This window comes from Eurosta solidaginis, chromosome 3 (assembly GCF_040869045.1).
Source record: "Eurosta solidaginis isolate ZX-2024a chromosome 3, ASM4086904v1, whole genome shotgun sequence".
Classification (NCBI taxonomy): Eukaryota; Metazoa; Arthropoda; class Insecta; order Diptera; family Tephritidae; genus Eurosta; species Eurosta solidaginis.
In genome coordinates, this window is record NC_090321.1 from 67764913 (window position 1) to 67790551 (window position 25639).

A 25639-nucleotide genomic window follows, 5' to 3' on the forward strand; every position below is an offset into this window, starting at 1 on the left:
TTCGGCCATTTTTTACACTAATACAAAGTGAGTTCAGATAAGTACCTGAACTGAGTTTAGTAAAGATATATCGATTTTTGCTCAAGTTATCGGGTTAACGGCCGAGCGGAAGGACAGACGGTCGACTATGTATAAAAACTGGTCGTGGCTTCAACCGATTTCGCCCTTTTTCACAGAAAACAGTTATCGTCCTAGAAGCTAAGCCTCTACCAAATTTTACAAGGATTGGCAAATTTTTGTTCGACTTATGGCATTAAAAGCATCCTAGACAAATTACATGAAAAAGGGCGGAGCCACGCCCATTTTGAAATTTTCTTTTATTTTTGTTTTTTGTTGCACCATATCATTACTGGAGTTGAATGTTGGCATAATTTACTTATATGCTGTAAAGACATTAACTTTTCTTTTTTAAAAGTGGGCGTGGTCGTTCTCCGATTTTGCTAATTTTTATTAAGCAGACATAAAGTAATAAGAGTAACGTTCCTGCCAAATTTCATCATGATATCTTCAACGACTGCTAAATTACAGCTTGCAAAACTTCTAAATTACCTTCATTTAAAAGTGGGCGGTGCCACGCCCATTGTCCAAAATTTTACTAGTTTTCTATTCTGCGGCATAAGCTCAACTCACCCACCAAGTTTCATCGCTTAATCCATATTTGGTAATGAATTATCGCACTTTTTCGATTTTTCGAAATTTTCGATGTCGGAAAAGTGGGCGTGGTTATTGTCCGATATCGTTCATTTTAAATAGCGATCTGAGATGAGTGCCCAGGAACCTACATACCAAATTTCATCAAGATACCTCAAAAATTTACTCAAGTTATCGTGTTAAGGGACAGACGGACGGACGGACGGACGGACATGGCTCAATCAAATTTTTTTTTTGATACTGATGATTTTGATATATGGAAGTCTATATCTATCTCGATTCCTTTATACCTGTACAACCAACCGCTATGCAATCAAAGTTAATATACTCTCTGAGCTCTGCTCAACTGAGTATAAAAAGATAAAAAGAAAGAATTTTGTATTTATTCGAAATGCGGGTTGGAAATAAGAGCAAAAATAAGAGGAAAATTTATTTGCAAAACCGTCTGTAAAAAATAAAACTTACAGAAACACACAATTATGATAAACTTCAATTCAATAATAGTTTACTGAGGTAAGTTGTACCTATTAAAAGTAGAAAAAAGATTTCAGTATCAAATTTATAATTAATATTAAAAGAAAACTCGTTTTTTTCAACTCGTGTAAAATTTGGTTGCCGTCAGATATGTAGGTGGTATTGCATATGCCTCAACGATAATCTTTCTTCATACAAACAAAAGATTTTACACACTTTTTTGCCATTTTCGAAAAATAAGAGCGCAATCTTTATTTATCAGTTTATATGTACATGCAATTTATTATTTTATTTGGCTTGCATTATCATTTAAGTACACAGAAATTGTAATTTTCGGTTTTTATTTTACTTCCCCTCCAGCTTCATTAAAAGCACAACAATTGATACATACATACATTAAAGTCATAGATGTATAATTAAAATTTTTGTTAAAGGCCTTTTTAGTGCTGCTGCTGCTAGGAAGCTACTACAATTTTCATTACATTTCATACAATTTTTATTTCTTACTAAATTATTTACTTTGTTTTGTTTTTTGTTTAATAAATTCTGTAAGCTATTAACAAGCATAGCTATAACTATTTGCTACATATACAATTTTCAATATAATCCATCTACAAGTACGATACATAATTTTTAAACTTTCAATGTCCTAAATAAAAATTTGTACTCATGGCATGCGTAAACAAGCAGTTATAATAGATTTTATTTAACGGTGAATAATTTTTTACTAATAAGTATATATATATATTTTTTTTAATTTGTGTATAGTATTATTTCTATTATTTTAAATTGTTGCTATAATTTGCTATAAAAATAATTTGATAATAAAACTTTGTAGCAAATATAATTTAGATGAAGCCTAACATTTTCTAAGATTTTTTTGTTTTATAATTTTTTTAGACAGATTTCTTAGTTTACTTTTGTTTAAAAAAATATTTTCACTAAAACTTTTTTTCTTCCATCGCTATCTTCCCATACTGTAAAATAATGGCACTTTTCGGTTTCCTGCGTTTTTTATTTAACTGTCAGTTTGCATGCTTTTATTATGTGAATCGCTACTAAAAAAAATATCTGATTCTACTCTTTTAAGCTAGAATTATTGTTAAAATGTGAATTATTTAAGCTCACATAACTACATCACGATAAACGAATCTAAGACACTGGCGAGCTCTATATTAAGTCGTTTTCAAAATCTCGTTTTGCCAATTGTCAGCTGTCATAGTCTACGAAAACGAACTCAGCTGGCATTTGTGGTCGATGAGTAGTGATAAAGAATCTTCATTTGGTAAACAGACTTTGTAAATTAGAGTCATGGCGATTGTCAGCTGTCACAGTTAACTATCAGCTGATAGTAAGCTGTCATAGTCAATTACGAAGAAAACAAGGTCAGCTGGAATTTTGGTCGACGACCCCTGGTAAAGAATCTTGATTTGATAAACAGACGTTGTAAACTTAAGTTATAATGATTGTCAGCTGTCACAGTCCATAGTCAATTGTCATGGTTGACAGTAAGTTGTCATAGTAGATTGAACGAATGACTAAATTAAAAGGACAGTTATAACTTTGATCGACAATCGACTTCTGATGGAGAATCTTTATGTGACGCATGGGTTATGAAAATAATCTCACGTCAATTGTCAGAAGTCAGCTGTTATTGTGGATAGTTCGCTGTCATATTCGTTAAAAGACTAACTAATATACAGCGGTCGACAATTGAGGCGTGCTAGAGAATTTTGTTGTGATAGATACAGACTTTGTTAATTAATCATACAGCAAAATTTTTGATTTCGTAAATTTTTGAGTTATTCCAAAAATATTGATTTGAATCCCAAAGTGGTCGAAAAAAATATAAAAACGATTTTCGCATCACAACCTGAGCTTAGTGATAGAAGGAAAGCAGTGGAATAACTGATTTCATGATAAAAGCCGAGCTATTTGTCTGGGATGAGCTAGATCCATTTTGATAAAATAACGATTTAGGGATTAAATTAGAAAAATAAACTACCGGCCTTTTAAGAAAGAATTTTTTAGTGATAAAACGCGGATTTAGTGATACGATGTGGCTTTAATGGTTTTGGTGATAAAATGCGGCTTTGGTTATGAACCCGATTTCAGTGATAAACCTGATTGTAGAGACTTAAACCCGGTTTCAATAATAAAAGTTGGTTTTAACGATACAATCTGGTTTTAGTGATAAAGTGTGGTTTTATTAATGAAATATATTTATGTAATAAAATGTGATTTTGGTTAAAAAGTGATGTTTTCATTATAAGCCCGGTGTATTGATAAAATTCCAAGATATTTACACAAGAGTTTTGAGATTAAATACAGTTTTTGAAGGTTAAAATCCATTTTTAGAGATATGTACAAGGTTTAAGAAACTCGATTAAAAATTATTTCATGGTTTTGGAGATAGAAACACACATTTTGGTGGAAAATAGTTTTTTTGATAAAAAATTACAAATATAACAAAGGATAAAAATATAACTTTTGGAGAAAAACTCTCCTTTCCAACCAAAAAAATTTATTCAATCTCAATTTAAAAAGTCATTTAATGTGTTAAATGAAATTTTGTATCTTTCAAAAGTTGATTTTCTTCATTAAGATACTAAGACGGATAGTTATAGCCCGAATAAAATAGGTGCTAAAGTAAGTTGCAGCTTAACATAATTTCCTATGGGCCATCTGTCAAAAAAGCTGCAACTAAATTTAGTATCGCCAACATATATGTGCCACGCTTTTTAAATTTTATTTTTTATTCGCTCCACCCTAGAATGCATACTTAAGTATATTTTACAAGTTCTTCATCAATTCCTTGACTTCTTTAATTCGTCATTAAGCTACATTTTTTAATAATTTCTTAAGTACTTCTATTTTACAAGCTTTTTAGAATTCTAACAAGTACTGCATATGCGATTTTGACTGCATATAGAAAAATTTTCTATTATAACTGCTGTTTAAGTTTCCAAATCCTGCCAAAGTTACAAAGTCCTTACAAAGAGTACATATTTAGTGTGTAATTGTATGTATGTAAACAAATATGCGGTTTAGAGTTTTAAAAAGTTCTACTTTAGTTTATGGCTGACTTGAAAATATATATTTTTTTAATTCAAATCCGCTCTTGTTTAAGAATGCTTACAAACGTATATCTTTTCCGCAAACTAAAAGATACTTAGAAAAGATACTAAAAATGCTTTGGGTAATCGGAAGAAGATTTTAAGAAGCGTTTATAAAGCTCTACCGATTTTTATCAATTCTTTCTTAAGCAACTATGTATGTATATCTCTTCGATGAGCTTAACAAGTTTCAATTAGCTCAGTTTTCAGTTTTCTTAAATACAACTATGCAGAGTTTATACTCTTATATCATACAACCGAAGTATTTTCATCGATTGGACGAACACACCAACTATCCAAGTTTCACGAAGTAGCGACAAGGCATGGTATGTTTTCAAAGAAGCCAGAAAACGTACTTTTCATCTATTTGACGAACTGTTTTCATGAATTTGATGAATCGAACTTTTTAAGCTTACCTTACTTATGACTACACTTTTTGTTGTTTAAAACCGGAAACATCGAATTGATGAAAAATAATTAAAGATGGTAAATTTATTCAGAAAACGCTTCATTTAGGTATATTTTTTATACTAATTTTCCAAAATATCTATTTCTTTTAGTTAAAATCAAAAAATATAAAAGCCAGAAATTCATCCAATCCATAAAGGCGGTCAAGAATATTTAACCAGGAAATTAGCTAAGCACAAAACTTGAAAGTGTTTGCCTTCCTCATAAACTAGACTTTAGTTGCTTGAAATCAAAAAAATGTGGAAATGCATCGAATCGATGAAAAACGCTTCATAATAGATTGCAAAAACGGCAAAAAAGGCCTTTTAGATTAGATGGAAACAAAATTTTTGTAAACGGCATTCTTCGGTTTGATATAAAAAGAGCTTAAAAACAATTTCTAAATATTCATCAAATAAATGCAAATGTTCTCAGGGTATGCAGTAGTTCGTTGCAAAGGTATCAAATCTTAAAATAATTGAATCTGTTTCTAAGAACCAATTTTCCTTGATTTGAACGAGAAAAGTGCGAAGAATCCAGAAATTCAGGGTATTCGTTTGTTGAAATTCTATTTCATGTGGCAACTCTGTTTTTCATTTGCAACTTGTAATCGCATTTTTGCTTTGCGAATTCTTTCTTTGTATTCGCCATTTTAACTTACGAATAATTCTTTTTCTATCTGTGTGTATCTAACCGACGTTGAAGTAAGTCGAAATAAACATTCTTTATTGTTCAGAAGAGCGGCTGTTTTTTATTTTAAATTAGAGGACCTCCAACAGGTTATGGGCCCAGCCCCTACATAAAGTGCTAAGAAAAATGAACAATTCCTCGTTTTTTAATGTTGAGAAGTTGGATGAGTCCAACTATGACGCATGGTGCGTTCAAGTAAAAAGTATACTTGTATACAAGGAGCTCTGGGATGTGGTGTCAGGTGCACTTATGCAGCCAGCTACAGAAGCCGAAGACGCTGAACAAAAAGCATGGAAATCGAGTGATGAGAAGGCCATGGCAACAATTGTGTTAAGCCTAACGCCAATACAAATTGCCTACGTGAAAAAATGCAAAACAGCAAAAGAAGCATGGAGTGTGTTGCAGGATATACATCGACCAAAAGGCCCTGCGCGAAAGGTGTCTTTATTTAAGCAGCTACTGGATATGCGTATGGCAGAAAGTGATAAAGTACAACAATATCTAAGCAATTTTTCGAGTATAGTTGAGAAGCTAGCAGAAATTGGTATAGATCTGCAGGAGGAGTTATTTGTAATAATGCTCCTAGCTAGTCTTCCGAAGTCTTTCGAAAATTTAGTTGTCGCGTTAGAGTCACGCGATGAGCTTCCAAAGCTGAGTTTGTTAAAAATTAAATTGCTTGAGGAAGAGCAACGTCGAAAAATGAGTATGTCGCCTATTGCAGAAAGTAGCGTGCAAGTTTTCATGGCACATGAAAAGGGTAAAAGCAGTGGCAGCAAGTCGTCGCAGCGAAGTAAATGTTCTAGAAATCGATCGAACTTAAAATGTTTTAGTTGTGGACGCACGGGTCATTTTGCTGCACAATGCAACAAAAGCAACAAAAACCAGGAACAGACAGATAAAACAAACGAGAAACCAAAAGCATTTACTCTGTTCTCAGCGTTTGAGTCAAACAACTTGCAGTCGAACGTATGGTGTATCGATAGCGGAGCCACGTCGCATATGTGTTGTGACAGAAACATGTTCGATGAGTTGAATGAATACAATGAAAACATTTTGTTAGCTGGTAACAAATGTATAGAAGCAATGGGAAAGGGAACAGTTCGACTAAAAGCAGAAGGGAAAGAAATCCAGCTGATTGATGTACTTTATGTTCCTGTATTGCAATGCAATTTTATTTCAGTATCGAAAGCAGTGAAAAATAACCTTTGCGTTAAATTTGCAAAAGATTTTGTCACGGTATATGAAAACAACGGCAGCGTAATATTGCGTGGAAACAAAGTTGGTGGTATATTTTTGTTCACAGAAAATAAGAAAATGTTATTCTTTGCAGGCCAGCAGAATGAAGCAATGAAGTGGCATGCACGGTATGGTCATTTGAACTATGACAGCATGCGTATGCTTGTAAACAAAAATTTAGTGAACGGGCTTCAAGTAAATGTGCCAAAATCTATTCAGTGTGTTGTATGTATGCAGAGTAAATGTGTAACAAAACCATTTACATCAAGTTCAAATCGAGCAAGCGAATTACTTGAACTAGTACATACAGATGTATTTGGGCCAGTAAAAACATCGGCTGGTGGTTCGAAATACGTATTGACATTTGTAGATGACAAATCAAGATATGGTTTTGTTTATTTAATGAAGCACAAAAGCGAAGTTTTCAGTAAATTTAAAGAATTCAAGGTTTTCGCTGAACGTCAAACTGGGTGTCTAATTAAAGCTATTAGAAGTGACAATGGCACTGAATACACAAATAATTTGTTTCAGGAGTATGTAAAAGATTGTGGCATTTTGCATCAGTTCACGGTACCCTACACCCCGCAGCAGAATGGTGTAGCTGAACGCTATAACCGGACATTGGTAGAGATGGCACGGAGCATGCTAATTGGTGCGAATTTGAGTGATACATTATGGGCAGAAGCTGTAAATACTGCAGCCTACTTGCGAAATAGGTCACCAACAAAAGCAGTTGATGAAATGACGCCTTATGAGGCATGGTATAAAAGAAAACCAGTTGTGTCACATCTAAGAACATTTGGATCAGTGGCTTACGCCTTAGATAAAAAACCTAAAAGTAAATTCAATGCTAAGGGAAAAGCGTATGTAATGGTTGGTTACGGTAGTGCTACCAAGGGCTATCGCTTGTATGATTCTGCCACAAGAGGAATTATTTTAAGACGTGATGTATCATTTATAGAACCAACTATTCCGAAAGAAAATCTAAACGTTGATTTATATATTTTAAAGTCAAATCAAGATAAGCCAGAAGGTGAATGTGTAAGCACTGAAGACAAGCTAAAGAGTGAGTGGGTTAGCACTGAAGACAAGCCAGAAAGTGAATGTGTTAGCACTGAAGACAAGCTAGATAATGAACGTGTTAGTGCTGAAGATGACCCAGAGAGTGATTATAAATCTGCAAAAGAAGAAAGTGATGAAGAGCCTGCTACTAAACAAGTAGGACCTGGTCGGCCTAAGTTGGTGCGGTCAGGGAAACCAGGAAGGCCAAAGAAAGAATACCATTATGCAAATTTTCTCAATGATGTTGATATTCCGAATACAGTGGGTGAAGCCATGTCTAGTGACCATGCAAGTGAGTGGCGTAAAGCAATGTGTGCTGAATATCAAGCTCTTTTAGACAACGATACATGGGAGCTAGTAGATTTACCAAAAAATCAGAAAGCCATAAAGTGCAAATGGGTATTTTCGATCAAGAAAAACAAGAACGGTGAAATTGATCGATTTAAGGCAAGGCTAGTAGCCAAAGGGTGCAGCCAAGTATATGGGGTGAACTATACCGATACGTTTTCACCTGTGGTGCGGTATTCTACGATCCGTACAATTTTCGCGTTAGCTGCAGAGTACCAGCTATACCTACACCATGTTGACGTTTCATCTGCGTTTTTAAATGGTATCATAGATGACGAAATATATATGGTGCAGCCTGAAACATTTACAAACAGCGAGTATCCCAATAAAGTCTTAAAGTTAAAGAAAGCTTTATATGGTTTGAAACAGGCAGGACGTCAATGGAATATGAGGTTGCATGACGTTTTAATTAATATTGGTTTTAAACAATGTGTAACAGAGCCTTGCGTATATACGAAGCATCACGACGGGCACATCAATTTGTTAGCAGTGTATGTAGATGATTTGCTAATAGCCAGCTCAAACAAGAAAGAGATGAGCTCTATTAAACACGAAATTTCGAAAAGACTGCAAGTGGTAGATAAGGGTCCTGTTCAATTATTTCTTAGTATGGAAGTCGAAAGAGAAGGTGAAAGGGGCGCAATAGCTATACGACAAAAAGGGCAAATCAAAGAATTGCTGCAACAACATGACATGTTAGACTGTCGTCCTATAGCAACACCACTCGATCCTAAGCAACAAATATTATGCGCTGATTCTAGTTGCAAGCGCGTTGGCAAACAAGAGTACCAGTCGCTGATAGGCTCGTTGTTGTATCTGGCGTTGTGCACAAGGCCAGATATTATACATACAGTGTGCAAGCTTGCGCAGCATAATAATGAGCCACATAGTGAACACTTGGCAGCGGCAAAAAGGGTGTTAAGATATTTATGTTCTACGATTGATTTATCGCTCACGTACAGTAAGAAGGGAACGCCGATACAATGCTATGCTGGTGCTGATTGGGGTGGAGAGTCACTCGAGCGCAAATCGTTCACTGGCTATGTATTTCTTTTAGCCGGTGGTGCGGTGTCTTGGGAGTCGAAGAAGCAATCAACAGTGGCCTTGAGCAGCACCGAAGCGGAATACATATCGTTGTCAACTGCCGCAAAAGAGGTTATGTTCATAAAACAATTTTTGGACGAAATAAATGTACATAGGCCTGACAAAATTGTTGTAAATGGTGATAATTTAAGCTCATTACATCTTATCAAAAATGCTGTATACCATACAAGATGTAAGCACATAGAAATTAAATATCATCATATAAGAGATATGTATCAGAAAAATTTAATTGAATTACAATATTGTTCAAGCTCAGATAATATTGCAGATGTATTTACGAAAAATCTAAGCAAGTTAAATCATAACAAGTTTGTAAAATTGTTAGGTTTAATCTAGTACATGTAAAATAACTTCAAAGTTTTTTTTTGAGTTAAATTATTAATTTGTGACTGCAAATGAATACCAGATTTGAGGAGGAGTGTTGAAATTCTATTTCATGTGGCAACTCTGTTTTTCATTTGCAACTTGTAATCGCATTTTTGCTTTGCGAATTCTTTCTTTGTATTCGCCATTTTAACTTACGAATAATTCTTTTTCTATCTGTGTGTATCTAACCGACGTTGAAGTAAGTCGAAATAAACATTCTTTATTGTTCAGAAGAGCGGCTGTTTTTTATTTTAAATTAGAGGACCTCCAACATCGTTGATTCGATGAAAAATACATATTTGTGATAAAGCACGTCAATATTCTAAGCAGCTCCATTGTTTGAAATATCAAAAACTTACTCTTTCGATTACTCGTCCAATCGATGAAAATATATGTAAATATAAACTTCAAATACTTTATTTCTCTTATGACCAATTCTAAACAATTTGAAATGAAAAGATCACAAAAGTGTTGTGAATTATTTAAAACCCAATATTCATCGAACTGATGAAAACTTGTTTAGGTTTTACAGTTGTTCGTCGATTTGATGAAAAAACTATATTATAATCCTCAAAAATTGATTTTTTTCGAAATTCATCGATTTGACATGTAAAATAAATATCAAAGCCAGCTGTTCAAACTATTATACGAACACGTGGAATTTTTTCTGTTTAAATATTAGCTTTTCTCTTCGTTGCAAACGAAATTAATATCTATAAGCCTTGGAATCTTTTGTAAAAAATGTATGCTTCTTCGTTTGAATGAAGAAGGCATACAGTATTAATACGTAACTACTCAGAGTATTCGTCTATTCGATAATAGTCTCATGTATATCCTAATTCTCGGAAAATCATTGTTCCTGCTTGGAAACCAAAAAATTATCAAAAGCTTACTGTTCCGATTATTCGTCGAAGTTACATGATTTTCTTTTGAAAAAAAAAAAATACAATATAATTCATAAACATTGGAATCTTTGCGCAAAATGTATCGGTTTGAAGGAAACAAGCACACAGAATCGGGATCTAGCTATTTAGAGTATTCGTCGATTCGATGAAAAACTCATGAACATAATTATACACGCGAACATTTTTTGAAAATTATTGTTCTTCCTTGGAAACCATGATAACATCAAAAACTGACTCTTCGGTGCATTCGTCGAATTGATGAAAACTCGTGTACATCCTAACTCAAGCGAATATTGTGAGGAGATCATTGTTCCTGGCTTAAAAACTCAAAATACATCGAAAACTGACTATTCGTCGATTCGATGAAAGACTTATTGTACATCCCAACTCATGCAAATATTTTTTAAATTATTGCTCCTTGCGTGGAAACTGAGAAAATATCAAAAACTGATTATTCATATTATTCGTCGAATCGATGAAAATCTTTTTTGTGTCACATGGCATGCGCCTTTTTTAAGTTATGTAGGGTGAATAGATAAGTATATACTTCTCGGCATTCCAAATCTACATACACTTGAATTAAATATCATACTGAATTTTATACTAACATTTTTAATACAATCTCTATATTACTTAGGTATGCAAGTTTTGGTAGACAATTGAATTGAAAAATAATAAAATAAACAAAAACAAATACAATTATTCTTAGCTATGGTACAATTATAATATCTCTAATGTTGTTGCATCTGCTTTATGTAAATAAATATCTAAAAAATATTGTCTAAGCTTACAATTCCAAAACTCAATTCTCGCGCCAGCAATGATAAGACCAAACACAAAACACTTGCTGTCACCATCATTTGCCTGTTTTTATCCGTTGTGGGCTGTTCACCAATTTCCAAAACTATATTCATACGTACATTTTGTGGCATTATGCTGCAATAATAATCGCCTTTGGTCTTTTCAGAAACTTTATTAATGATCAAATTCATATCCTTGTCCAGTTGATATTGCGACGCATCGACGAGTACATCACGTCCAGTTGCGATGGTGTTGTTGTTCTTGGACCAAATTATGACGTGATGTTCTTCTACGCAAGTCAAAATGCATGAAGAAAAGAAATTAACACCAAAGAAAAATTAGAAAATAATAATCAGAATAGAGGTCAAGCGTATGTTTATTAGAATAGAAAAATATATTCTAATTAATGCTAAATATTAGAACAAATCTGTATGTATTAATGTTGATGTGTATATGAGAAAGATTTGTACAGGTATACACACACAGGGCCGTATTAAAGGGTGGGTGTCTTAGGCATTACGATTTTCAGGGCCGGGACTTTTTGAAGTTAATGAAATAAAAATATTTTTCATAATCTTTAAAATAAAAATGAGTCGCTGAATGTTGTTGCCAAGCGCAAAATTCAGAACGGTTGGACCAATTTCGCTAATTATTTTTTTAGAATATTTCCTGAAATATGAGGATGGTTCTTACGGAGAGAAAAATTCCTTCCGCGAAGGTACCAGGAACCATTCTATTCGAACAAATTCTATGCATAGTTCGATTTGCCTGAAATGTAGCACATAGGTAGCTTTTTATCTAGATAAGTATTTACGACACTTATTTTCGGGAACTGCACCCAAGACCGGGTGGGAGTGGAACTTGGACTTGGGCTGGGACTGGGAATAAGGAATGGCGAAAAATAAGAAGAACTAGTGAGAAGAGCAAAAGGGGAAAGAGAAAGAGACTGAGATAGAGTTAGGTGAAAAAAGGGAGAGATGGAGAGGAGAAGAAGTTCGGCAAAAGACGGGGAGGGAGAAAACGAAGCAGAGAAGGAGAAAGGCATATGGAGGAGTGAATAAATGAATAAGAGAGGGAGGGAGAGGAAGAGTAAGAGGTAAACACTTCTTAAAAGTTTTGCAGTAATACAGTTGCTAGTAATACATAATAAAACAAGTAGGGAAGTCTAAGTTCGGGTGGGACCGAACATAATATACTCAGCATTGATCTGTTATTGCTATTGCAGCAGTGCTTCGTCTCATCCTGTAGATGCAATCACTCACAAATTGTCATCAATATATACTATATGGGAATCCGACAGGGTTGCATAGAAGACAGTTTAAGACGCGTTGGTTCCACATTGGAATGCAGAAGATGGTTGGTGTCATGTGGGGACACATTGCAAGCAGGATATACATTTTGTATGTCGGGGTTGATGCTGGATAATTAAGAGTTTAACCTGTTACAATATAACAAGAATAAAGTTGAGCTAGAATGACGTGTGTCTCCCTGGGGAGGTTGCTTTCCTTTCCTCCTTTAGTTGGCGTATTTGTCTTTGAGATCGGAGTTCACCGGAGATGCATAGCAATTAGACGACTTTTTGTCGATGTCTCTGTGGGCCTGTTTGTGCTTCCTTTCTTCATAAGGCTGACTTCTTCAGTGCGGAATTTCTCCATAGTTCTTACAGAAATGACTTCTTAAGTTCCCGAGAGGCGGAGCCTCTTCAATCGGTTGGGATGCCCAAGATTTTAGGTATTCAACAGAAATTGTTTTTTAGCATTTCTCTCTTTTATTGGGAGTATTCTCGTCTCACTGTGTAGATTATGATCTAAAGGAATAAGAAGACATCCTGTAGCAGTTCTGATCTCGATGTTCTAACACGCCTGAAATTTCCTTCAGTGTGTTTATTTTAGTTTCGTCGATCATATTGGGAAGGCGGAGCAAACAAGCAGCCGGCTCACTGGTTTTTAAGTGGATATGAGCATTTCTTTGTGTTTTTGCCCAAAGTGCTACCAGCAAGGGACTGGAGGATTTTGTAACGGCTCTGTTAAAGTGTGACTACACGCTCGCCAAAGGTAGGACCTGATCGAACGTCACACCTAGTTTTTGTTTTTTTTTGGGTCTTGAACAGTCGGTAACGTAGTGCAATTGGCGTGAATATCCAATATGGTTGACGTTTGCTTCATCCACGTTGTAAATAAGGTCACCGAGGTTTTGGTCGGTGACAGTGAGATGACAGAGATGAAAAAACTGTAAAAACTGGGGAGATAGTCGTTAATTTTAGAGCATAGCTCAACAATGGATGCGCCAGGACCTATTTTCATTATCGGGCAGACATCGGGGTAGGATACAATGGTAACTCAGTCTGGTGAGGGAAGGGGGCTTCATTTGTAAAAATAAAACAAAAGCTACTTGTTCAATTCTTCTGGGTTTGGATGTTACGTTCCTGAGCTGCACCAATGACGGCCGATCACATAGATAATTTTTAGTTCAACTGCCCCGTGGCGGCTTTAGACCCATCTTAAACGTGCTCAGGATTGACATGTATATATTATGTATGTCGGCACAAAACTCGAGGAATCTGGGTGCTGGAAGTATACTCAGATAGTGCTTACCAGTATCCATAATTTACTGCCGCCGGGAATTTTTAATTCCGAACAAGATTCTTATTACCGAAAACTGCAATTTGAGAGCGATGATAACAATATTATTCCAAATAGGAATGGTTTGAAGAGGGACACGGCAAGGACACTAAGATGGCTTCAAAATGGACTCAGGTGTGGGGACTCGAATCTATTCGCTTTCCCTAGAGACATCTATGTTATTCAAACTGTCATACTGTGGTGTCTTCCTAACAGAAGTCCCCGTCTACTTACTTACCAGACGCTTGCATGATTCTAACCAACACTTCGCCTCTGACGCGGGTGGTCTGTCATATAACGCCTATTTATTCCAATATTGATATAAATTGGGGACCCTACCCGTTATGTCCCTTCACGCACTTCTATACTTCACTTCCGGCACTGGGCTTACATATGTATGTATATAAGAACACATAAATGCATGGGCTCTACGTAGGGTGGAGTTGAAAGCAAATCTAATTTCGCATAGATCAATCCATGGAAAAGGTGTGTATATACAACAATAACAAAAATGAAGTAGGTGTGAATTTGTCTACAAACGAACTCAATAGACGACCGAACACATGCGCTTACGTTGGCATTAATTTACATATTTTGTTGTGACTATGTAAATTACAAATATGTGCATGTGTACATATGTTTGAGCGAATGACCATATGAATCTAAGCATGGCTATATATCTATGTACGTAAGTACGTGGGTGGATTAAAAAGTAATTTGCTTTGGACAAGAAATGACAGTTCATTCAAAGTAGGCATGAAAGGGTCCATACAAATTGAGTTTACCTTCCATAAAGTACTTCCCTGTTTGGGCTAGTAATTCTTTAAAACTTTACAAGCTCCCGGTACCGGTAAACTGAACTGGTGTCTGAAGTAGGAGAACATAGTAATTACAAAGTCTGTTACCTGTTCTCACGTATCACTCAAGGGCTTCAGACTAATCAATCCCGCTTTCTTTCTCCTAAAAAAATTTGGAATGCGTTGTAAAGCAAATAAAGGAATCCTTAGACGCACAAGATTTGTTATAGGTGCCTTGACAGACAGCTAAAAAGGTTTTTAATTATGCCCTGTCCGTGGCAATCGAAAAGGCCCTGTGGCCAACGAAAGGGCCCTGGTCGGTATATCAATCGAGGGCTTTGGCTAAATTCATAAAGAAAGGGAATGGTCGTGTAGGATAAGAGTATGGCCCCAATCGAGATAAAAGCTTGCAGAGCCACGCCCAAATGGGGTTGTCTCCTCCACTCTGAGTGGTTGTTTTAAAAGAGATTTGGGTGGAACTAGAAACAGTGACCTACGCAAATGACTTGTAAGTTCTGTTTAGACAAACATTTCTGGACAATCTGTTTATTATTTTGCAAGGTCAATTTGACATGGTAGTAAAGTGGCACTGCGTTTTTTTAAGAGGAATAAGTGAGAAGGGGAGGCGGGTTCTGGCAGGATATCGATCTCTGCAACAATTGCACTAGTTCCGAGGTAGTTTTACTGATATTTTTAGGATTTTTTGAGATGGTCCTATGAAACGACAGCTACCCCTCTTTGCAAACATGCTCAACGTGCTTTTAAATTGGTCAGTCGTAGGCGGTGACAGTTTTCACCGCTTAAGGCATCGCCATGTTTAATTCGCCAATTTAAAGCTCGTAAAAGAGATTGAGGGCGAACAGGAAGTAGACTTTTCCTACGAGGGGCCTAAGCTCTGTAGGTACAATTGTGGCTACCAATTGTCCCATTCTGCAACTGATTTGCACCAGTTTGGAGGTAGTCATTAAAACTGTTGAGCGTACCCGTCGCTTTTCGTGACTGTCTCCCATTTTGTTTGCAGAGGTGTAAGCGCCAAGCTCAAGCTGGCCGATTACTGAAGTTTTTTTTTTCAAGTGGAAAATGTCGTTATTAAGGATGCGGTGAATATGATGCTATCCAGTGATACTACGATTAAAGTACCAAACATCTGCACAACTGGACGCAGAGCATTGTAGCTACATCGGAGTTGTGCTGGACATCAGTAATTTACTGAGCGTACACCTCCCACAACCCTTGCGAAGAGTCCGGAGAAAGCGAACCGATTGAAACCCCTTAGCAATATATATTGTGACCAACATTAGCAACACTATGCTGTTAGTAAATAATCACAACAACAAAAATAGCAAGCAGCCACACTTATGTACATGTACACATTAAAGCATGCAGCAACACCTATATACAAGGCAACGAAGAATATTCAATACACATAACCAGCATCTTGAAGTAAAGAGATTATGTAGCTAAGAGCAACGATGTTACTCACACATGCACAGGCATATGGCTAGAAGAAAAGCATAAATTACAGATATACATGTATATAGCTAAATAACCAAGCATGATATACAACTATTCTAGAAGGCATGTGCGTGAAACGTCTAGACCTAATGAGAAATATGCGAACGAGATAACAGAGAGCATAAAAACAGCACAAGCTGAGGAATAACTAATCAGTTTGATTTAAACACGCTATTAGTGAAGAATAATTGTACTACCCCCAAAGTAGTCTAAATAAAGACCATTTGCAATACTGAATATTGGAGTTATTTTTCATTCATTCATTCATTCATTTTTATTCATTATTATCTTGTGCAATCTTAAATTTATACAATTCATAAAACATAAGTATACTTATGTATATAAAATTTGCAAAAGATAACAGTTAATGGTGTTTAGTGTCCAAATAACAGGACAGAGGTAACACCATTTCCTTAAATAACTATAAATCTATGTTGAACATTGTGGGGTGCAATACAAAATCTATGTCATGAAGTAAAAATAGTTACAGAAGTTGAAGAATTAAACAAATTCCAATTTACAAGTGTGCTTACCACGAAAGAAGTATACAGAGGTAGTGAAAGACAAAAAATATAATGAAAATACTAGTAATTATATTAATTAATTATAAAATTTGTTAAATTTTTAAAGGGAAACACTTTACGTAACAGGCCGCAACAGAACTTCTACATCATCATGATTCAAACAAAGGAGCCATAATTTCACCTCCTTCAAGAAAGGAGGAAGCTTATTGAAAACCATGCAGGACACTATTGTGTAGAAGTTGCGAAACAGGGTGGTACGAGAAGCAGGAACTACAACATTTGAATGTGAGCTGCTTCTTAGCCTTTGTGGGGGGTATATTGGACTACGTAGATACCCACACCTCATACAAATATTTTTAAAACTTTATAGAAATAAAAGTGCCTCACAGGCAGAATATTTAACCGTTTAAAAAGGTTCATAGTGTGCGATAGGCGGTTCGCGTTACATATTCTTCTTATGAAACACTTCTGCAAAATTAAGAGCGGACGAGTTTTACTATTATACGCACTTCCCCAGCAACTTATACCATATTGTAATTTAGATTGTACTAGTCCAAAATACACCATTTTCAGCACACTGCGTGAACATAGTTTTTTAAGACGATAAAATGAGCGCAGAGTGGATAACAGATATTGTTTCATAGTAGAGATATGGGACGACCAACTCAAATTTTGATCTATTATAACACCCAGGTACTTAAAATTGGATACCACTTCGATCTTAAAGCATTTTCCGTCGCAGTCAAATTCAGGTGCATATCCAACTCGAGACCCCTGATCAATACAAGTATGAGTATAAAGTTCATACGGCATACAACTTGCAGAATGCAAAGTAATATCACTGCTTGGCACTTCCTTGCCTGAGAGGCTGAAATACATCAGCTTGGTCTTATTGCTAACAATCAGCTTATGAGAAGCGAACCATTGCCTCAGCAGGTGCACATCATGATTTATATCCGCAAAAAGATTGAATGCATTGTTTGTCGCATATGCAATAGCCAAGTCATCTGCAAAAGCATTGACTTTACCCAGGAAAGGTATTGAAAATATAGAATTTATATAAAATAAAAATAAAACTGGACCAAGGACTGAACCTTGAGGGACCCCCAAATCCATGGAACTAGCTGTGCTTAAAGAATTGTCTATTCTGAGCCTTTGTATTGTTGTATTTAAATATGATTTAAACCAATCAAGAACATTTCCACGGATGCCAGCTGAATGTAGTTTACTTAGAAGAATATTATGGTCAACCATGTCAAAAGCTTTTGTCATATCAACAAAAAAACTACCACAATACTTTCTTTCGTCCATGGACTTATACATAAAGCTAAATAGGTCAAGAAGAGCATCTTAAGCAGAAGCTCCTGACCGGAAACCGAATTGCATAGGACTGAAATATTTAATTTTTTCCAAATAAGCCATGACCCTACACTTCACAGCTTTCTCAAAAACTTTCGAAATTGATGTCAAAAGAGAAATAGGTCTGTAGTTGTTCTTATCTTTCCTATTTCTCTTCTTATATAGTGGTATAACAACAGCACATTTCAGATCCTCTGGGAATACTCCTGAGACTATACAAAAATTAAATAAATACTTTAAAATGTCAACAACATAGAGAGCAATCTTTTTTAACATGCGATTCGAAATATTGTCATTTCCAGTTGAATTATTGTTTTTCAAAGAGTTTACTAACTTCAGGATCTATGTGCCAGAGATAGGGTCAAAAAAGAAGCTACTTTCTGGAGAAGTATTTCCAGAATCAAAAAGGTTGATGTTACATGTGCAGCTAATAGGGCTATTATTGGGCAAGGAAGCTTTTCCGATTGTAGCAAAAAAGTCATTAAAGTGATTAGCAACGTCCACTGGGTGAGAAACATCCACCCCGTTGATATCTAAGACAAAAGAATTAGCATTGGTGACCGAATTCCGATGAAGGATGTCATACCACATTCCATTCTTTTTAATGTCACCATATGCAGCTATTAGCCTATTTTTATAAAAAAAGTTCCTGACTTAAACGAGTTTCTTTAATTTTCATTTATTCGATAGTTCAGCGATTCGAACGTTAGCAGAAGGTGTATAGTAATCAAGAAATCCCAAAAATTTGTTACAATATTATCCAACCCCTGGAGGAGAAGAAATCACGCTTCCAAGGGAGACACGAGTCACTCCGGCCGAAATTCGTTCTGGATGCTGTAACAGGTTAAACTCTTACTTGTCTAGAACCAACTCTCATATACGTCGTGTATACCATGCGCGTGTGTGTGCTCCCTTGGCAATAACCATATTTTCAATTGCAATGTGAAACCAACACCTCTAACAGCCAACCCGCTTGAAATTGCAAGTTTCCTTAGACTCCTGTTAGAGGATATTGATGACAATTTGTGAGTGATCATGCCTATTGGATGGGGCGAAGCACTACAACATAAACAACAACAACGATTCCCTATGGAGCTTACGTCACTATTATCTCATGTGATACTTCAGTGGTCATTCACGTTGTCCAAGCGAGCATTTACTCCACATTGACTAAATAACTGACTCTTTTTCTTAAATTTTAATCTTTTTAAAGTAAAGCTGACCCAAAAACCGTAATTTGTAAGTATGCATTTAGGTACACATATTTAGATGCAAATGTGCTGCGGCAGTGCCAGTCCATAATGAAACATTTATTTACTTTCAAACTAGAAACTGTTTTAATGTTCCCATTAAACAATAATTTCGAGTTATGCAGGTCAAGGTGATCATGAACATGACGCCATTGGAATGCATGCATTTACAATTTGCACCCTGCTGCTTGGTAACAAAAAAGAAAGACAACAACAAACAGTGGAGCACCAATGAAAAAAAATTAAAACAGCGCATTGCGTTCAAAGGATGTATGCCCAAGCCTCGCACTCCTTGTGTTACCCTCGTAAATGTTTTTTGTTTGTTGTTTGTGTGATTACAAAGCTACGCCAATGAATCATGCAAACATCAGAAAAAATACTTTCCATGCACAAAAACACATATGTAAATACATACATACATACATCCTTCTGTCTATAGCTTAGTTGATATCTACACATTTTTCTTTTAAGGCCATTGTTTTTTTTTCTAATTACTTACCATCATAGTTTTTAGCTGGACAATTCAAAATCACTTTGGAATCCTGCTTAGCGTACACAATTTTTTTGTCCTCATCGAAATATGGCTTTAATGTGGGTTCAGCTTTGGTTGGCACTTTTATATTCTCGGGACTCGCTTCATCGTAGTCGCCAACATCTTGATTGTCTTGACCTGATTTTTCACTGGATTTTTGGGGCTCTGCTAAAACTTAAAAGAAATAGAGATTTGTTAAAATTAGAATAAACAAGTAAAGGTGTCTAAGTTCGGGTGTAACTGAACATTATATACTCAGCGTGAGCTTCAATTGTACATTTCATTTCAGATAAATTGCTTTTCTACATAACACGTGGCAACGCCCGTTAAAAAAAAATGTCTCCCCATTTCCTCTTACAATAAAACTTGATAAGTGAAATATCATTGATTCAAAATTATTGTTTGCTAAGTTATAGCTTATTATTCCAGTCTACGACCCTTTTAAATTTGTTTTATATAAAAGTGTGCGTGGTCCTTAACCGATTTCGTTAATTTTTCTTCAAAGCATTCTTTATAGTAAAGGCAATCTCTTGCCGAATTTTGTTACGATAGGTTTAATGATTATACTCAGTTGAGCAGAGCTCACAGAGTATATTAGCCTTGATTGGATAACGGTTGGTTGTACAGGTATAAAGGAATCGAGATAGACTACCATATATCAAAATCATCAGCATCGAAAAAAAATTTGATTGAGCCATGTCCGTCCGTCCGTCTGTCCGTTAACACGATAACTTGAGTAAATTTTGAGGTATCTTGATGAAATTTGGTACGAAAGTTCCAGGGCACTCATCTCAGATCGCTATTTAAAATGAACGATATCGGACTATAACCACGCCCACTTTTTCGATATCGAAAATTTCGAAAAACCGAAAAAGTGCGATAATTCAATACCAAAGACGAATAAAGCGATGAAACTTGGTAGGTGAGTTGAACTTATGACGCAGAATAGAAAATAAGTAAAATTTTGGACAATGGGCGTGGCACCGCCCACTTTTAAAAGAAGGTAATTTAAAAGTTTTGCAAGCTTTAATTTGGCAGTCCTTGAAGATATCATGATGAAATTTGGCAGGAACGTTACTCCTATTACTATATGTATGCCTAATAAAAATTAGTAAAATCGGAGAACGACCACGCCCGCTTAAAAAAATTTTTTTTAAAGTCCAATTTTAACAAAAAATTTAATATCTTTACAGTATATAAGTAAATTATATCAACATTCGACTCCAGTAATGATATGGTGCAATAAAATACAAAAGTAAAAGAAAATTTCAAAATGGGCGTGGCTCCGCCCTTTTTCATTTAATTTGTCTAGGATACTTTTAATGCCATAAGTCGAACAAAAATTTACCAATCCTTGTGAAATTTGGTAGGGACTTAGATTCTAGGACGATAACTGTTTTCTGTGAAAAAGGGCGAAATCGGTTGAAGCCACGCCCAGTTTTTATACACAGTCAACCGTCTGTCCTTCCGATCGGCCGTTAACATGATAACTTGAGCAAAAATCGATATATCTTTACTAAACTCAGCTCACGTACTTATCTGAACTCACTTTGTATTGGTGTAAAAAATGGCCGAAATCCGACTATGACCACGCCCACTTTTTCGATATCGAAAGTTACGAAAAATGAAAAAAATGCCATAATTCTATACCAAATACGAAAAAAGGGATGAAACATGGTAATTGGATTGGTTTATTGACGCAAAATTTAACTTTAGAAAAAAACTTTGCAAAATGGGTGTAACACCTCCCATATTAAGTAGAAGAAAATGAAAAAGTTCTGCAGGGCGAAATCAAAAGCCCTTGGAATCTTGGCAGGAATACCGTTCGTGGTTTTACATATATATAAAAAAAAAGCCGTACCCAACAGATGATGCTCTGGGCCACCCTGGTCCAAATTTTGGTCAATATCTCGAAAACGCCTTCACATATACAACTACAACCAGTCCCTTTTAAAATACTCATTAACACCTTTCATTTGATACCCATATCGTACAAACAAATTCTAGAGTCAGCCCTGGTCCACCTTTATGGCTATATCCGTAAATGGCGTCCACCCATAGAACTATGGCCTACTCCCTCTTAAAATTCTCTTTAATACCTTGCATTTGATACACATGTCATAAAAACACATTCCAGTGTTACCCTAGGTTCATTTTCCTACATGGTGATTTTCCCTTATTTTGCCTCCATAGCTCTCAGCTGAGTATGTAATGTTCGGTTACACCCGAACTTAGCCTTTCTTACTTGTTTTTGATTTATGATTAATAATATTTGTTAATTAGATTTTATCACAAGTGGGCGGTGCCACGCCCATTTTAAACAAATTTTCCAAATTTTTATCAAGAGTCTCAATATCAGCCCACCTGTCAAATTTCAACATTCTAGATGTATTATTTACTAAATTATCAGGTTTTTTGTGTTTTCCAAAATGTTATATATATAAAAAGTAGGCGTGGTTATCATCCGATTTCGCTCATTTTCTATACCAATCTATTCTGGGTGCAGATAAGCTCGTGCACCAAATTTGGTGAAGATATCTCAATATTTACTCAAGTTATCGTGTTAACGGACAGACGGACGGACGGACATGGCTCAATCAAATTTTTTTTCGATGCTGATGATTTTGTTATATGGAAGTCTATATCTATCTCGATTCCTTTATACCTGTAACCAACCGTTATCCAATCAAAGTTAATATACTCTGTGTGCAAAGCACGCTGAGTATAACAATAAACGCTTTAAATTTATCTATGTATGTGTATACTATACGCAATAAAAAATCTTCAAAAAGGCTTCTGAGAAACTGCAAATTTGGCGGGAGAAAAAGACATCCTAATACACATAAATCCCCTTGAGCTGTAAACTTTCTTTGACATCTGCCAGATCTTGATGAAATGGACGAATTTATTTTTGTAGAACCAAGGTTGAAAACGTAACCATACCATAACATAAAATCAGGGCCGTAGAGAGAAAATTCGGGCCCGGGACTAAACAATTTACGGGCCCCCTATTAAAACTCCACTAATACACTTGATTCACTTGAATTAATGACGTCTCATTCATGAATCATTATTGTTGGATTATATCAAAAAAAATGTTTGCCACATCAGCTAAATGATTTTTGGACTAAGAGCTGACAATAAAATTAACACAGAATATTTACTATTTATACTATTAGTAGAAATAAAATTCTCTTTTAGCAGCCACGTATTGTTTCAAATAATCTTTTCTAGTTATTTGGTAACATTTTAGTACATTTCTGATAAATTTAATGATGATTATAAATTTGAATTATTCAATATAGAAAGTTCGGATATCAAAGAGTGGCTTTACATGCTTTTTTCTCTGCAAAATTTTTATAATAATATCAAAATTTAACTGTCTTGCCAAAACGGATTCAACACAAAGCGTGGCAAGTCCTGCAATTCGCTATTGAGGTGAACACGATCTATGAAAATTTTTGATTCTTGAAAGGACGCTGAAGGAACGTTCTCCATTAGCTACAGTGACGGATATAGTGCAAAAGATACGTAAAGCAACACAAATGTTGGGGGCTCATTCCATTTCAAGACACCCGGTTCGCGCAGGACACGATTTTTGATTTCGATGAAATTTTAATATGTTGTTCTTTGGTCAAAATAATACAACTCGTGTTGTTTTTTTTTTTTTTTTGCCTAAACAAAATTTTTTTTCGGAATTATCGGCAATTGAATTCCATAAAATGCAATCGGTATTTTATTAACCTATTTTTTCAACTGTCAATAACTTTGTCAAAAATTTACCGATTCTCATGATTTTTTCTTTGAAATATTCGTTATTATATTTACTTTTATACATTTTTATAAACAATAGCATATAGTTAAAAAAAAATTTTTTGTTTAGTATTTAGTAAAAATTTATGACTTTTTTCAAAAATTAATTTCTCAAAAATGGTGTTTTTTTTTTGTTTAAACTTTTTCTATATTGAGTGAACAGTTCATATTTCAACTTGGCCAAAAGCCTATTAGCCAACACTCGTTGTTTTCGAAATATGAATTTTGGAATACTTTTTTTCGCCATATATTGATGCAATACATATCAGCATACAAGGCGATCAATGCCAAATGCTTAAAATTAATTTAAATATCACATTTATTATTGAAAACATATATTTATTATTATTTTTCAGAATTACAGTGAATTTGTAACAGGACATGGCTCTTGTGACGGTATTGGAGGTTTAGTGAAATATTTTGCCATATTCTATATTTTTAAAAATAGGTGAATAAAATACCGATTGCGTTTTATGGAATTCAATTGCCGATAAATCCGAAAAAAAATTTTTTGGAGCAAAAAAAAAACACGTCTTTCATTATTTTGATCAAAGAACAATATATTAAAATTTCATCGAAATCAAAAATCATGTCCTGCGCGGACCGGGTGTCTTGAAATGGAATGAGCCTGGGGAAAATCGTATACAGATTTTTAACATATGTAGATGGCATCAGCAATTCCAATGGTGACAGACCTTTATCAAAATTTGCTTCGTAAATGAGTTCCAAGTGAATTATTTCGCATTCTAAGATTTGAGAAATGTCCTACTTGTATTTTTCGACAAATTGTGCTGCGCTCGCCCGAACCGTAGTCCATGCCTTCAAATTGCCACAAAAAGGAAAACGTCTCGCTCAAATCTCCCATAGCTGCAAATCGTTCAGTAATGCCAGTGATTACCGAATCAACGATCACCAGGAATGTATTGTTTTTAAAATGAGACTCTGAATCATCCGTAATCATTTCATTTAAATTATCTTCAGAACATCTTTTGGCTTTTCTCTTTCGAATGTACGGTAACTTTGACGAGATGTTCAGTTGAATACTTAGCAGCTGTTTTGCATTCGTTTAAAATTGTTTCCCATTGGTTCCTGATCGCCTTCAAATCAGCTAATAAGGCATCTATATGTCGGACCTCATATTGTTGTTATTGTTGTAGCAGTGCTTTGCCCCACCTAATAGGTGCGACCGGTCACAAATTGTCATCAATATCCTCTAACGGGAGTCCAAGGAAGCTTGCTGTTTCAACAGGGGTGGACCATAATGAAAGGGGTGTTAGAGACGTTGGTTCCACATTAAAATTAAAGAGATGGTTGGTGTCATGTGGGGACATATTGCAAGCGGGGCATACGTTTTGTATGTCGGGGTTGATTCTGGATAGTTAAGTGATTAGCCTGTTACAGTATCTAGAACGAAGTTGAGCTAGAAGTGACTCGCGTTTCCCTGCGTTCCTCTTCCGCAACTTTTGGGGACTGTTCTTTGAGTACTGGATTCACCGGACAATTCCTGTCATAAAGGTCCGACGCCTGTTTGTGGAGTTCACTGAGGACTTGCTTGTGTTTTTTACTTCGTACGGCTGAGTTCTCAGGTGCCGTATTTCCTCATAATGCTTACGGAGATGACTCCTTAAGCCCCCAGGCGGTGTTGGCTCATCAATCATATGTCCTTTGGAATGCCCAGGTTTCTGGGATGCCATCGGTCATGCTAAACCATCCAAAGCAGTGGGCCCAGACGGCATAGCCATGACGATGCTTAAAAGCCTAGGGAAGGAGGGTTTCAAATCTTTAGCAAATGTCTTCAACCTGTCTCTTTCCAACTTTGTCATTCCCGAAAAATGGAAAATTGTCAAGGTGGTCCCGCTACTAAAGCCTGGAAATCAGCTAAGATAGGAGAGTCATATCGCCCGATATCTCCCCTATCGCCAGTAGCCAAGACGCTTGAAGCCATTTTGCTCCCCTACTTCAAAGCAAATTTGCAGCTAGCCTGTCATCAGCATGTCTTCAGAAAACTCCATAGCACCACCACCGCGC

General features: G+C 35.6%; 1 protein-coding gene across 1 annotated transcript in view; it reads right to left on the reverse strand.

Moving 5' to 3' along the window:
- Window positions 1-2941: 2941 nt before the first annotated feature.
- The window catches only part of LOC137243896 (uncharacterized), a 75644-nt gene continuing 52946 nt past the window's right edge, over window positions 2942-25639 (reverse strand). Inside the window, exons 2-3 of the mRNA XM_067772184.1 lie at window positions 19766-19972; window positions 2942-11489 (exon numbers count right to left, since the gene is read on the reverse strand). Coding sequence (XP_067628285.1) covers window positions 11167-11489; window positions 19766-19972 — 530 coding nt within the window. The 3' untranslated portion in view covers window positions 2942-11166. The remainder of the gene's footprint in view (window positions 11490-19765; window positions 19973-25639) is intronic.